General features: G+C 38.8%; 1 protein-coding gene across 1 annotated transcript in view; it reads right to left on the reverse strand.

Moving 5' to 3' along the window:
* CBLB (Cbl proto-oncogene B) overlaps positions 1 to 14,142 on the reverse strand; it is a 58,504-nt gene that overhangs the window by 11,921 nt on the left and 32,441 nt on the right. The window contains exons 9-13 of the mRNA XM_081859651.1: positions 13,262 to 13,393; positions 9,668 to 9,871; positions 6,103 to 6,288; positions 2,907 to 3,275; positions 1,519 to 1,613 (exon numbers count right to left, since the gene is read on the reverse strand). Coding sequence (XP_081715777.1) covers positions 1,519 to 1,613; positions 2,907 to 3,275; positions 6,103 to 6,288; positions 9,668 to 9,871; positions 13,262 to 13,393 — 986 coding nt within the window. The remainder of the gene's footprint in view (positions 1 to 1,518; positions 1,614 to 2,906; positions 3,276 to 6,102; positions 6,289 to 9,667; positions 9,872 to 13,261; positions 13,394 to 14,142) is intronic.

Raw genomic sequence — 14,142 nt, forward strand, 5'->3', positions numbered from 1 at the left:
GTTAATTGTTTTCCAATCAGCTGAAAAGGAACATTCCATCTTTCAAAGCTTTACAATGAGTAAAAGCTCATGGAAAGTGTTTGTTTGCCATTAACAGGATCTGCTGTGCTTAAAAAACAGCATGGCACATCCAGCTTACAAGGCAACAAACATATAGCAAAAAGCTGTTTCTTGCAACTACTAACCTAAGTATTCTGACACTTGTTACGCTACCACTACACTATTATATAACAATTTTGCTATTTATGAGGAAGTATCATGTTCTGAGAGCCTGCTACTGGGTCAGCAAAGCAAGAAGTTAAAACAAAGAACATCTGGAAACACAGCATAATATTAGTATGGTAAGAGGTTACCAAGAACAATAACCTAAACACAGAATACATTCCACACATGATGCATTGACTTTATATTAATTCAATACAAATGTGCACAATAAAAGAATGTACATGCCACATTATGACCAGTAGGAAACCAAGATAAAAACTGTGACCATTAGAAGGCAGGAAAAGCATACTAATGAACCCAAGAAAACACTTCATTATTACTCCTTTGAAAGAAGTGGTTTCTTGGGCTCATTAGTATGCATTTACCCTAAGTTCCCATTTGCCTTTGGCTAGTATCTGAGGCTGGGCTGCATCTTTCTATGAAATAAAGGATGGGGGTGGGGAAGAGTGTATTTCTTGTTCAATTATGAGAAGCAAACCATAGGATCTAATCAAATGGGGTGTAGAATACATTTGGTGGGTTTTTTTCTCCTGGCAAAAATGCCTCATGGGGAGCTGCTTCAACAAAATATACAAAATGAACTGCTAACATGCTTATTTCCTCTATCACAATGAACTGGGAGTAGGGGAAGAAGCAGAGTAGCTCTGACAGGTTTCTTCTTATTTTAGAGTATCTCCTTGAGAGGCAAAATTCCCATTTCCACCACATGCTAATTCTGGTTTTTACAACACCCCTGTCGTATGTGCCACCAAATCCATGCTTTTCCAGAACTTGACCAAAGAATGACACTCATCTCTTGTATAATTGACACATTGTCCCACAATGGGATTTGGAGGAACTAGAGCATACTGATTTTTCATTTCATATTACTCCAGCAGGAAATTCATCCCCGGTTTCTTGTAAATATGCATCTTTTTAGGGTGTTTTAAAATCATGCACAGACAAGGTATAGATTTAGGTAGGTAGCCGTGTTGGTCTGACGCAGTCGAAATAAATTTTTTTTTTAATAGTCCAGTAACACTTTAGAGACCAACTAAGTTTGTTCTGGGTATTATATAAGGGTCTGGTGACTTCTGTTCCGGTGTATCTGAAGAACTGTGCATGCACACAAAAGCTCATACCCAGAACAAACTTAGTTGGTCTCTAAGGTGCTACTGGACTATTTTTTAATTTTTTATTTAGACAAGGTACATTTTAGTTTTAACAGAAATTTAATTTGTTAACTTAATCAAGCCAACTTTCTTTTCCCTCATACTTTGTAAGCAGTATTTTTAACTTTAAAATAAAACTTACTTCATATTCGGCAAGACTGAGGCAATTGGAGGAGGTGGTGAGAGCCGAGGTGGAACATCATACTCTTCATTTCCTAGATGGCCATTTGAAAATATCTGCACAGGATGGATTTCTCAGTATTATAATTCCTCCACAATGTGTAGTTAAAATCAATAACTGGATGCATTATTTAAGCCCTTCCCCTCAAATTTAATGTCTCTCAATCTGCTCTTTGTAGTCCAATACCAATATAGGTAAAGGTAAAGGGACCCGTGACCGCTAGGTCCAGTCGCGGACGACTCTGGGGTTGCGACACTCATCTCACTTTATTGGCTGAGGGAGCTTCTGGGTCATGTGGCCAGCATGACTAAGCCGCTTCTGGCGAACCAGAGCAGCACACGGAAACTCCAGTTACCTTCCCGCCGGAGCGGTACCTATTTATCTACTTGCACTTTGACGTGCTTTCGAACTGCTAGGTTGGCAGGAGCTGGGACCGAGCAATGGGAGCTCACCCTGTTGTGGGGATTCGAACCACCAACCTTCTGATAGGCAAGCCCTAGGCTCATAATTCTACACAAAAAGTGGTCTTCTTCGGAACTCCAGGCATTTAACACAGACTGGCCTAGTTTGCCATCATGCGAAGACAAACCACAGCTTAGTGTGTACAAATAAGCTTCTGAGGAGAATACTGTGGCTGCTTTGTTCCTCTCTGGTTGTTCAGCTGTTGTGTGTCAACATAAGCTAAGTCATATGTAATCTGAACCAGGGCTCGTGGTTTAGCTCTCTCCAAAGTAACCATGAATCATAACCAAGGTTTCTTCTTTGTTCACAGCATATAGTTAGTCTGGAGAGAGCTAAACTATGAGCCAGAGTTTGAAAGACACACTAAACTATTGCTGAGCTCACTATGGCACAGCAGCAAAATAACTGGGAAGAAGCAAAGTTGACACAATCTCTTCCCCAGGAGGTTGCACCAACCCATGGTTTGGCTTAATCTGATGTGCAAACTAGGCCTATATATTTATTCTATGTTCCTTTCTGTCTTACTCTTCTCTCTTACTTAAATAAATGTATTTATAAAAACACAAAGAAATCTCCAGAAAACCACAAAACAGGAAAAAATGAAGCTATTGGCAATAGAAAGTCACTATCACAATAATTTGATTAAAGTTTTTAATAGCTCCCTCTTTCTGGCCTTTTTTTGTAACCAAGAAACCCACAAATTAAAGTGTACAAGCTGTAGCATTACTTTAAATGAGTAGATGTAATTATTCTTTGATTGTTAACAGGATTTCAATTATGTAGCTGTCAAATGGTAAGAAAAGAACAATAAAATGGCACTTGAACTTGTGGGCCACTGTGCCAGAGTGTGAAATAAAATTAAGCTTCATGCACCATGGATCTCTCACCTTGGCACTTTCTGAAGGCAAATCATGGCGTCTGTGTTTTCGCAGAAACACTGGATCAGAACCCATTCGACAGTGCCGACCATTCATATTTGAGCTTGCTGTGAGTCCAGGTTTGGGAGAACCGTCGCCTCCTACTATTCGACATCCTGCGATATTATTTGTTCCACACACCTCTCTGGGGCACCAGGCTTCGAGTGGCATAGGCTGGTCTCTGGAAGGCACACTTTCAGGATGATGCAAGTGTCTGCTTAACCTATTATCTGGTGGAATGGGCGGGGGTCTTTCTGGCGGAGGTGGGGGAGGATCTCGTACAGGCGGCGGTGGTGCAGGAAGAGGCTTGTCTTGCTTCCTCATCATGCATGGAGAAGACTAGGGAGACGCAAGAGAAAGCAATATATCTATAACTGCATGCATTACAAACAGGTTTGCTTTATCCACAGAATTACCTTCAGAAAAAAACTAAGCAAGGCTTTAAAGCGCTGGGAAAACTATTCTCTACCTGCAATGTTTTTCATTTCCCACACAGCCCAATCCCAATTATTCCAAGTGAGGTTGTAATAATAATTCTTGACAGGAAGTTGAAATTTAAAAGATCTATTTTCTTTCCCATATAAGCAGGAAGCGATATTCTGCATCTATGACATTTATTGGCAAGAGAATAGAATATTCTTTGCATGTTCACGCAGCACCAAACTTTTGCTAAGTAATAATGATCAGAGTATAACCAGTTGAAAACTTTAAAAATAAAAATACTATAAAATAGGTAATGTGAGTTGTAAAATATTCATTACAGAAAATCAGCAATATACTCAATTCCCAGAATACACCATCATGTTCATCATCTTAAACTAATGTCTGTACTCATGGCTAAAGACCAGCAACACTGACCCTTCACTGCCAGTTTAAATGACAGTTAATTAAAATTATGATAGCAATGAATAAACATTTTATGTACTTCAGTTGTCTAAGCATTATGCAACTAGAATGAAATTTAATTTGCAAATAGAACTACCAAGTTGAAGGCAAAATGCTGATAAAAAGTAAATTGTAAGTTATCACTGGTCATCCACACACATACAGGCAGGCACAGAGACTCACTAATACAGTTTTCAAAGCATGCCTTCAACATTCAATTAAAAATCTAATTATATTTGGTGTACCAATTACAACCCAAGTGATCTTGCTTTAGGAAGAATGCTTGTGCATGACTGTACTATTTTGTTGACTATTCTTTCTGCCCTAAAGAAAGCATATTTTTATGAATGCTTTCCCTCTTAAAGAGAATTTACAATTTTCTGAGAGTACAGCTTTTCCCTTTATGTAACTGTAAGTAAACCATGGGTTTACGGTTTCTCACCTTAATTTCAACAACATATGACAAGTACAAATTATGGATGGTATTCATCCAAGTAGAGCAAAAGCTTCCAGCTGCACAGTGGAACTTCATCTCCTCTCCCACCAAACCCTCTAAATCTGTTCTGGTGAACCCTCCAACTATCTGGAATGGAATTGGAGAAGGTGCAGGGTATGTGCAGGAAGAGGAGAGGGAGGTGAAAATCTGTTGTGCAAATGGAAATGCTTCTGCTAATGAAACATTTTCACTTGATACCACTCTATGCATATGGAAATGAAGATAAATTTGAAAACATTGTACAATTTAAATGTAAGTCAGATAATCAATTTTTCAAAGGCTGCATTTGCATGTAATGCAAAGCCAAGAACCATCTTTTATTAAGCCAAACTATACACTGGTACACGATTCTCCCTTCCTTCACGGGGGTAAACAAATCATGAAACAGGCTAGCTTAGTGTTGCACCCAAGGTTGTGGTTTGTTAGGGCAAAGCAAACCATGAGGTCAAATTCAGATGTAACACTAAGTTGGCTTCTCCATGGCTTTGGAAAGAGGTGAAAAGTGGGAATGCTTGCACTGTGTGCACCAGTATGTAGCTTGTGCACAAATGATTAAGCCAAGCTTTATGACTTTGTGTTATGTGTGAACACGGCCACTGTTTTTCACTTGCTATTTAGTTTTGCAAACTGGAATAATAAATAGTGTACTCTATTGGCATACTTAAGTATTCATTGAAAGGTGAAATACAAGTAAAATTTGACACCAGTATTTCTACTGCGTTAAATTGGTATGGCATGGGATGGGGGATATTACAATAGAAACATGTTTTTTTTTTAATGTCATAGGGATGCCTATGTCAAACATATAGCTTAGATTCTAATGCCCAACTTAATGTATGCTTTGTGGTATTTTTACTAAGTCACTGGGGATCTTTACTATAGCTCTGTAAGGGCCCCCAGGTTGACCGTAAAAATTACTTTTAACACAACTCTGGATGCAGGGTATGCGGGTCTACAAAGTGGGAGAACAATATGTGTTTTTTTGTGGGGAGGGGGTTTGAACAGTCCAGAATAAACCATATTAAACTACAACTGTTTTTTTTAAATTTATTTCCCTTTTTCTTACATCCTTACCAAGTGCATGCACAGAGGATAGGAACTCACAGTGTACTCCCTGCTCCTGCAAAGGCAAATGAATAATGGATGGGGGAAGGAAGAGGTATGGAGTGACAGATGACAAGTCAGTTGAGTGATGGAAGAAAAGCAGAGAAGATCAAAGATGAAGAGGAGCAGCAGTGGAGAAAGCACAGGGAAAGCAGTGGGGATGAGAATCTAAGTGTGAAAGAAAAAAAGGCAGAGGTAGACCAGTCTTCAGCCGGAGAGAACATTGTCATGCAACAGCAGCAGCCAGCACCAAATGACTGGGAAGCTGTAGAAGCAATTATTACTGATTCAACAAGAGTAACACTGTTCTTTATGGGTATATGAGTTATTTGTATTTGATTAGAATTGTTATGTTTATTATTTAGTTAATGTAGTCACTTGTGAAAAATCCAATAGATGTTCTCTCTCTCTCTATAGATAGCTAGACAGACAGACAGTGATCAAGACAGAGAAAGGATTTGTGTGTTGACACAACAGTTTCATCGCTGGCTTGAATCTCTTGTGGTACACTGCAGCCTGCTCCTAAAGCAGTAGTTTGCAAGAATGGTGAAAGTAGCAAGGGCAACCTGAGAAGCCTACCCATGTACCAGCAGGCATCACATATGTAAACACTTACGGATCTCATCTAATTTCTTGGGTGAGGGTGTCAAAACCATAAATGGTATGAGTAAATAAGACTACCTTTGGTGAGCTAGTAGGGCTGGCACAAGGGGATCGAGCAACTCCCTTTTGAATTAGATCTAGTCGAGGAGGCACTGGTGGGAGGCTAAGATGAGGTCCTTGGAGGGGTTCAGGAAGTGGCTTTCTTCTTTGTGCAAGTGGAGAAGATCCTGGAGATGTCACTGGGGAATTCTGTCTTTCAGTACACTGTAACAAAGTATCCATAAGGGTTATAAAACGGTTTTGGTTTTGTTTATTGGGATACTTTCATATACACTTTCAAATTCTTATGGCTTATGCACCTATCAACAATTACACTGGCTGTATTGCTATGATTACACTGGCTGTATTGCTATGAGGAAGATAAAGATATTTGCTCAAAGAAAGAGAAATAAAGACAAATAAATATAATTACAAATTGGTTCCATATGAGAGCATAAATATACCCTACACCAGGGCTTAACAAATACACTTGCTGGAGGTGGCAACTCTCACACTAAACATCCCACTGAGTTCAGGGGAACGAACTTTCTAGTGCTGAGGATTTTAATTTTAAGATTATTTAAGATTGTTCAGTTGGGGATTTTTAGGATAGCATATTGCTTCAAGTGACGACATCTGGTGCCTCTGTAGTCGAGTTCTATTCCAAACTCCAGCAATATTTTCAAAATACAGTTAATTTAATGCACGGCAATAATTTAATTTAACACAAATTTCTTTGCTCTTTTATATTACATTTTTAAAATGTTGATGTACTAATAAAGCCTACAAGAAAGACACTTTAGCTAAAACTGAACACACTTGAATATCTTGGAATTCTTAGATACATAATCCCATTGAAGTTTTAAGTTAATTAGAAATGAAACTTATTAGAGCAGTACTTGGTTTCTGCAAGTAGGGCTATACCCAAGAAATGTTACTACGTTTGGAACACCTGCAAAGTTGCTTGAAGATCAAATCCTTGGTATTTCACATATCAACAATGTGCATTCACTGCAATATACATATATTCCATATATATACATATACATGTATTCCATATATATATACATATATACAATATACATATATTTCATATATTCCACAGTGATAGACAGAAGCCTAAACATTTAATTCACACACATTATCTGACACTGATGTCATTTTGAATACTTCTTTTTAACCTGTGTTGTTTTTGGAAAATATTTATTGCTGGAGATATTGCAGTGTGCATGCTATCCTTCACAATAAGTGATTATTTGTAATTTTGCTGAGCTTTTTAGCTCTTCAGTTGTGTTCCTGAGCCATTATTGCCTAACTAGTATTAATGCATTTAAACTGTTTCCATTATCATGGGTGCCACTGTGGTCTAAACCACTGAGCCTTTTGGGCTTGCCGATCAGAAGGTCGGCAATTCAAATCCATGCGAAGGGGTGAGCTCCCATTGCTCTGTCCCAGCTCCTGCCAACCTAGCAGTTCGAAAGCACACCAGGGCAAGCAAAGGAATAGGTACCACTGCGTCGGGAAGGTAAACGGCATTTCTGTATGCTCTGGCTTCTGTCACGGTGTTCCGTTGCACCAGAAGTGGTTTAGTCATGCAGGCCACATGACCCAGAAAGCTGTCTGTGGACAAATGCTGGCTTCCTCAGCCTGAAAGCGAGATGAGTGTCATACCTCATAGATGCCTTTGATTGGACTTAACCATCCAGGGGTCCTTTACCTTTACCTTTTTTATCACGTCAATAATACAGTCGTACCTCCGCTTACGTATCCCTCTGGATATGTAATCTTCAGGATGCGAATGTGGCAAACTCGGAAGTATTTTTCCGGTTTCGCCCTGAGCGCATGCGCAGAAGCACTCTACGCGCCGCACGCATTCACAGAAGCGGTTCTCTGGTTGCGAATTCTTCGGCCGTGACCTCCAGACCTCCAGAACGGATCCCATTTGCAACCAGAGGTACCACTGTAATAGCTTATCAGCTTTAAAACCTACTTCTGTGGATGAGGTGAGTATTCCACATGGCCCCTCTGCTCAAACTGACTAACTACTTTTTGAGTTTGAGCTATTGCCCTTTTGGGGGGGGGGGAATCTTACCTTCAGGAAGGAGGTGCCAGGAGGAGAAGGGAAGGATGATAGGTCAGATGAAACCCAAGAGGGCCTCCTCTTGGTGGCCAGCTTGCTTTATACAACATTTGTAATGAGATGCACAATGTCTCATGATATGGTGGCACATGATCTAGGAAGCTTTGCTGCTGAGCAAAGCCCCTTTCTATTAAGGTACGCATTATTTCAATACGACAGTTGGGAGGGTGGGGCAGAGCATAGGAAATCAGGCTGCTTATAAGTCAAGCCCTTGTAAAGCCCATCATGGTTTTTCAAACTTTCAACTTGAAAACAAGTAGTCAAACTGCAAGTTCAGCTGAGCAGCTGAGTGTTTGCCCATCTCTACCACTTTCTTATAAGTAAATAAAGTCTGTAAAACATGAAATACTTTACAGTTTCAGTCTTAAAACTTTTGCAATTGAAATAACATGTCCACACTTTATTCTTTAGTGTTTGTACACAATGAATAGACTTTTAAGAATTTGCAGGCTTGAGCCCAAATTAGACTACATGGAACGGAGGCATAGAAAAAAGGCATAACTGAATAATCATCAGCTTTAGCATTCTGAATCCAGACCAATTACAGTAGCTAGACTTTAATATTGTATGACAACTCATGCTTTGAGAGCATTTGCACATGGTATGTTGGTTGGGTTGATACAAGTTTAACCTATCAGCTATTCCCATTAGAGTTTTCCTGCGAGAAAGATTGTCACTTTGGTTTTGTGATTTATTCCTCAGACATTACAAATTTGCATTTTTTGCATGAAACAGAAAAACATATCTGAAACTCATTACTTTCTCTTCAGAAATTACAAAGCAGCTACTAAATATGCTCAAGGCAATTGCTCTGGTTCTGGCAAAAGAGTAGCAAACCAGATGGTATAAATGTTTCACAATGCAAAGCAATCTGGATACCGACTCAGCATGATGCACAGCACCATGGAATTCCCAGATTGCTCTGAGACTGCAGCAAGTGGGTAGGGAGATCATGATTTCTGTTAAATATTCTGAGCATGAAATTAGGTATTTCTGTCCGCAATTGTGCAAACTGTGCTTTAGAAGGTAAACAGGATTCATTTTATTACATTAGGAGAGGGGTGGGGAAACTCCATCCCATGGTCCAATCTTGGTTTGCTAGGGGTTCCAATTTGGCCTGCTAGGCCATTTCCCCCAAACTTTTCCCATCTGCCCATTTACTGACCTCACTGGGTTTAATTCTACATTGGCTGTGTATCCTGTCTGAAGGGAACAGGATCAAATAGCCAAGGCAGCAGAATTTAATCCCTGCTCATCAGTAAGCAGTAATGGCAGCAGAGACTCCTCTTTTCACACACCTGGTTGCTGCCTGCCCATTCACTTAAAGGGGAACAGTCAGCTGTTTTAAGCAGCACTTTTGCAAAGTGCTTAAAAACAGCCTCGACACTCCCATATCAGCCTCCAGAGCTATATTTTAAAGCACATGATATATCTGGAAATATATATATATATATATATATATACCTTCCGCACAGAAGCTAATCGATTCATCATTAAAGATTCTTCTCTGTCATCGTCATCATCCAATTCGAGCATGGGTATACCGAAACTATCCATAATGCTGCAGCACCTTGTGTTCTCATCTCGGGGATCAAAGGGGTCCACAATTATGGGTTCAGTTCCTTTGATTTCACAGCGGCAGAAAGGACACCCCTGACCATCAGACTCCTATATGGGTGAAAAGCAAAGTCCTTAATTACTGAGCACTATTTTTATTTGTATGTAAAGAACATTCCTCAAGAAAAGGGAAATCAGTGAAAAGAATTTTAATTGTTAATTAAAATTACTGCAAAAGAAAACCCAACTGAATGTCTGTTATTCAAATATAGTTCTGTTTTATTTTTTCTTCCAGGCTTGCCTCTTCATGAAAGTTCAGATATACATCTGGACTTGCAGTTCTCACTAACATGTTGCAGTATTGTGAATAACTACACTAATGGGAACCTCTTTCATTTCGTAGAATTCCAAAAATTAGGTCAAAAGCTTTCATATCAATGAATTTCCACAAACATTTCTAAGCAATTAGGGACATATTATCTAATAGCTTTCAATAGGTCATATTTGTTTACCTTGCGCATGAACATCATTGGTATTATGTTACCAAAATTGTTAAGAGGAATAAACATAAATTACCCAATCTGTTATTCTCCCTAATGAAGTAAGTTTTTAATTGTGCATGTTTTTTTTTTTTACATTTATAAGTAAATGCAACACAAACATAAACAACCAGAGGGAAAAAATATGTGTTTTAAAGAACAGAGCAAAAGAAAGAGTAAAGAATATCACTTTACAATATAGAGGTACTATTTACTTTACAGTATAGAGGTACTATTTGAGGGGAAAAGAAGAAAGATTTTTTGCTGTTTAACCACAGGCTCTATGCTTTATCAAGTGCTTTTGAAACTTCTCTCTTTCTCTCTTGTTTATTTATTTCTATATCACATGCATCCTCGCACCATTATGAATGTAAATTATATCTATTCAGTCAGACTTGCTTAAATAAGACACTATACAAGTGACTTTTCACACTGCCTACTGGAAAGGAGTCTCCACATTTTGTCAGGCCTTGATAACTTACCAAATTCTGACTCTGCCTTATCCTCAAAATCAGAATAGGAGTGCTGTCTTGTGTGTGAAATTGGTCAAAGCTTTAGAGGCATAGGGAATGCTTCTGAAGCAAAATGCAAAAAAAACAAACAAACTCTGAACTTGGTCTCACTTTGTGCAGGAAGGTAGTCACATTAAAAGAGGTGACTGTTACTAGCAACCTTGACAATGCATTTGTAGATACCCACTTTGGGCTTTAAAATAAGCAATGATTCTATACAAATGAGTGATTAGCTATGCACACATATAAATTCAATTCAATGTTATAAGCATACAGGAATATTAGGGCAGTGCATGAGTATGAGAAAGAAACTATTTTTTAAAAAAACCAAGATAAGTTCCTTTTTCTTATCTTATACATTTTAATTTTTATTTCAATGTTTATTTATCCTAGTTTTCTCTCCATTAAAAAGTACTGAGAAAGTTGACATTCAGTACAGAATACCCAGAATAACTGAAGACATGGAGTAGCTTATTTTATTTAATAACGCAGATGTTTCACTATGGGAAAAGGGGATTGGCAATTTCTCCTTAGGCATGTCTAATGAGCCATTATGACAGCAATTAAACACTAACCACTAGCAAGTATCAACTGACATTGCTACAGTATGTTCCTTTCATCAACTCATTAATTATACAGAAGTTAAATTTGCAATGAAGTTTGATTAAATAGGAAATGTGGCTGCTAATGCAAGAAAAGCCCAATGCTCTCTTTCTCATTAGAATTCACTTATTAAGGGTTACACTTTAGCTGGAAATACACGATCTGTGTGTTTGGTTTGGGCCATATTCTTCATCCCCACTGAGGCATAGAAGGAGGAACAGCACTCCAATGGAAAGTTAACACCTGCAATTTGCCTCTGCACTTGTTTTTACAGCTGCTACACCTAAAGACCCAACAGAGAGTGCAATCCCCATTGGTGAAAGAAGGAAAAGGGATATTTTTAATTCAATTGCCACCATTTCTACAGCCTTCTTAGCATCCTTAATAGTTCTTTAGATTCCACCAAACAAACAAAAGCATGTAAAAACAGAGCCTAAAATCTATACACACAAAGATCACACTGGGTGCAATCCGAGAGAGTTTACTTCCTGAGAGTCTGCTAGAAGTAATAGGACTGGACTCACTGGTAGCTTCCACCAGATTTAAGTGTGTTTAACTTTCTTTGAATGGTTTCTATTTTAAATGCTTAGGTACAATTTAGGTACAAGTAGGCAGAGTTCAGGCTTGTCAGATTAATTTTGCTTTTTCCGAGAACCCCAAGATCTACCAACAAGAGCCTGGCACAATATTCTAACATACAGCCTCTGAGCACAACTGAGCATAGCAAATTTTGTTTTCATTACTAGAAACAAGCAGAACGTACTGTACTTTCACATAAACATTCACTCCTGGTTAAGTTTTCTCATTTTGAGAAGCCGAAAAAGTTAATTTGAAGTGAGTTGCTTCAAATAGCCATTTTGAGCAGGATTTAATCTCTGTCCATCAGCTGACGAGCAGAGGTTACATCCTGTTGCCTTGTACCCATGATCATGTTCTCTGCTGGGTATACAGCAAAAAGCCGCGGCGGAATTAAATCCTGTACATCAGTGATGTCAACTGATGGGATAGTGTGGGCATGATTTGGGAAAAATAGCCTTGCAGGCCAAAATTGGATCCCCTTGTGGACCATGACTGGCCTGGAGGACAGAGGTTCCCCATCCCTACAGTAAGGGTTCCCCAGATTTGGTAAGCAAAGGAAGAGGGATAGGAGAAAGAGAGATGATTCACCTTAGCTTCCTCCTCGGCTTGGTGTTTTATTGCTGGGTGAGTTATTTATCGCACAAGTTCTTAGGACTGCTGACCATTTGAGAAGTCTCTCTCTTCTCTACCCATACACCGCCACTTATCTTCTCCATCCAATAATTTTTAAACATCTTCCTTGACAAGCTCACACCTAATAATGCTGTTACTTGTAATTCTCAATGGCTTATTGATTTAGCTTTGAATACAGCCCTGCATTTATTTTCATATATGACAAAGTGTGTCAAAGTGCAGGGCCAAATGTCCTCCACCACATTCCATATAAAGAACATAACTGGTCCGGCAACTGAAGCTTATTTCAATGCTGGTAACACGATAGCATTGTCCACAGCATCTGAGGCAGCACTGTAGTTTGAAATGGCTATGACAGTCCATGTGGCACACACAGGTCTATCCTCCAACAAAGGGAAATAGCTGCCACTCTGTACCTCAGCATCTGCCACTTGAGGTGACCCTTTCAGTTTGCCTATTATAGGACTGGCCTGACAAAGTGGAAGCAAAGTAGCAATATTTCAAAGCATATTCCTGATGCCGATACTGCTGAAAAACCAGCAAAATGAACAGTGAAAAGAGGACCACAACAAGTCGGAAAATAAACCTACCTAAATATATACATATGGTGAATGAATACATGAAAGACAACCTACCTGCCATGCTGTAAGGCAAGATGTGCACATCAGATGCCCACAAGGCTCAATCTTCACATCTTTGTCATTTTCTGCACAAATTTTACAAAGCTGGAATGTGGAACCCATTTCACAGTACAATTCATATTGTTCCTGAAAACAAGACTATTGCAGTTAAGTGGCTCTGTGGGATGGTATGTTTACAAGCTTGCTTCTAACACAGTTTGAGGTTTTTAAGCAAAACAGTGTTTGAGATCACCTATTTTTGAAGCCATTCATGTGACAGAAAATAACTCACAGTTACTGGCTACAGTTACTGGTTAACATTATAAGAGAAAACTATTTCAAAACGGGCATAACTTGAAAACAAATGGGGTTGGGGAGATACCCAGAAGACCTGGAAATGATACCTGAAAGCAGCAAAGGAATTATCTTTTTGTTAATTCCTCCTAATTTGCCATGGCAAGTGGAAGTTCATGTTCCAGCTAGAAAGTTGTGTCCTCTGTTGGGAACTAGAACAGCACGACAGCATGAAGTATCTCTAGCTTATATTTTAGTCTTTTCTAACAAAATCTTGTCTTTGCCAAAGTTCTGCTCTTCTTCCTTAATTTTCCTGTCTTTTCATTTTTATAGTAGGTGAAATACCAATCAAAGATGTGTAAGGAAATTATAATCTTCCAATATCATCTTCAGCATGTCATCACTGCTAGAAGGATAATTATCTCCTAAGTGCTCATAACATTTGTACTCTTGTGCCAATTCTTCCTTAAATGTCAGAAAAAATAATGTCACAATGCAAGCAGTAATTACAGCATTGTTAGCATACTCCACATAGCATGTATAGGCAACTTGGGGGGTATTTGAGGATTTGTTTGTTATTGTTTTTTCAATTTTAAGTGATA

The sequence above is a fragment of the Podarcis erhardii genome (assembly GCF_964252035.2).
Source record: "Podarcis erhardii genome assembly, chromosome: 4".
Taxonomy (NCBI): domain Eukaryota; kingdom Metazoa; phylum Chordata; class Lepidosauria; order Squamata; family Lacertidae; genus Podarcis; species Podarcis erhardii.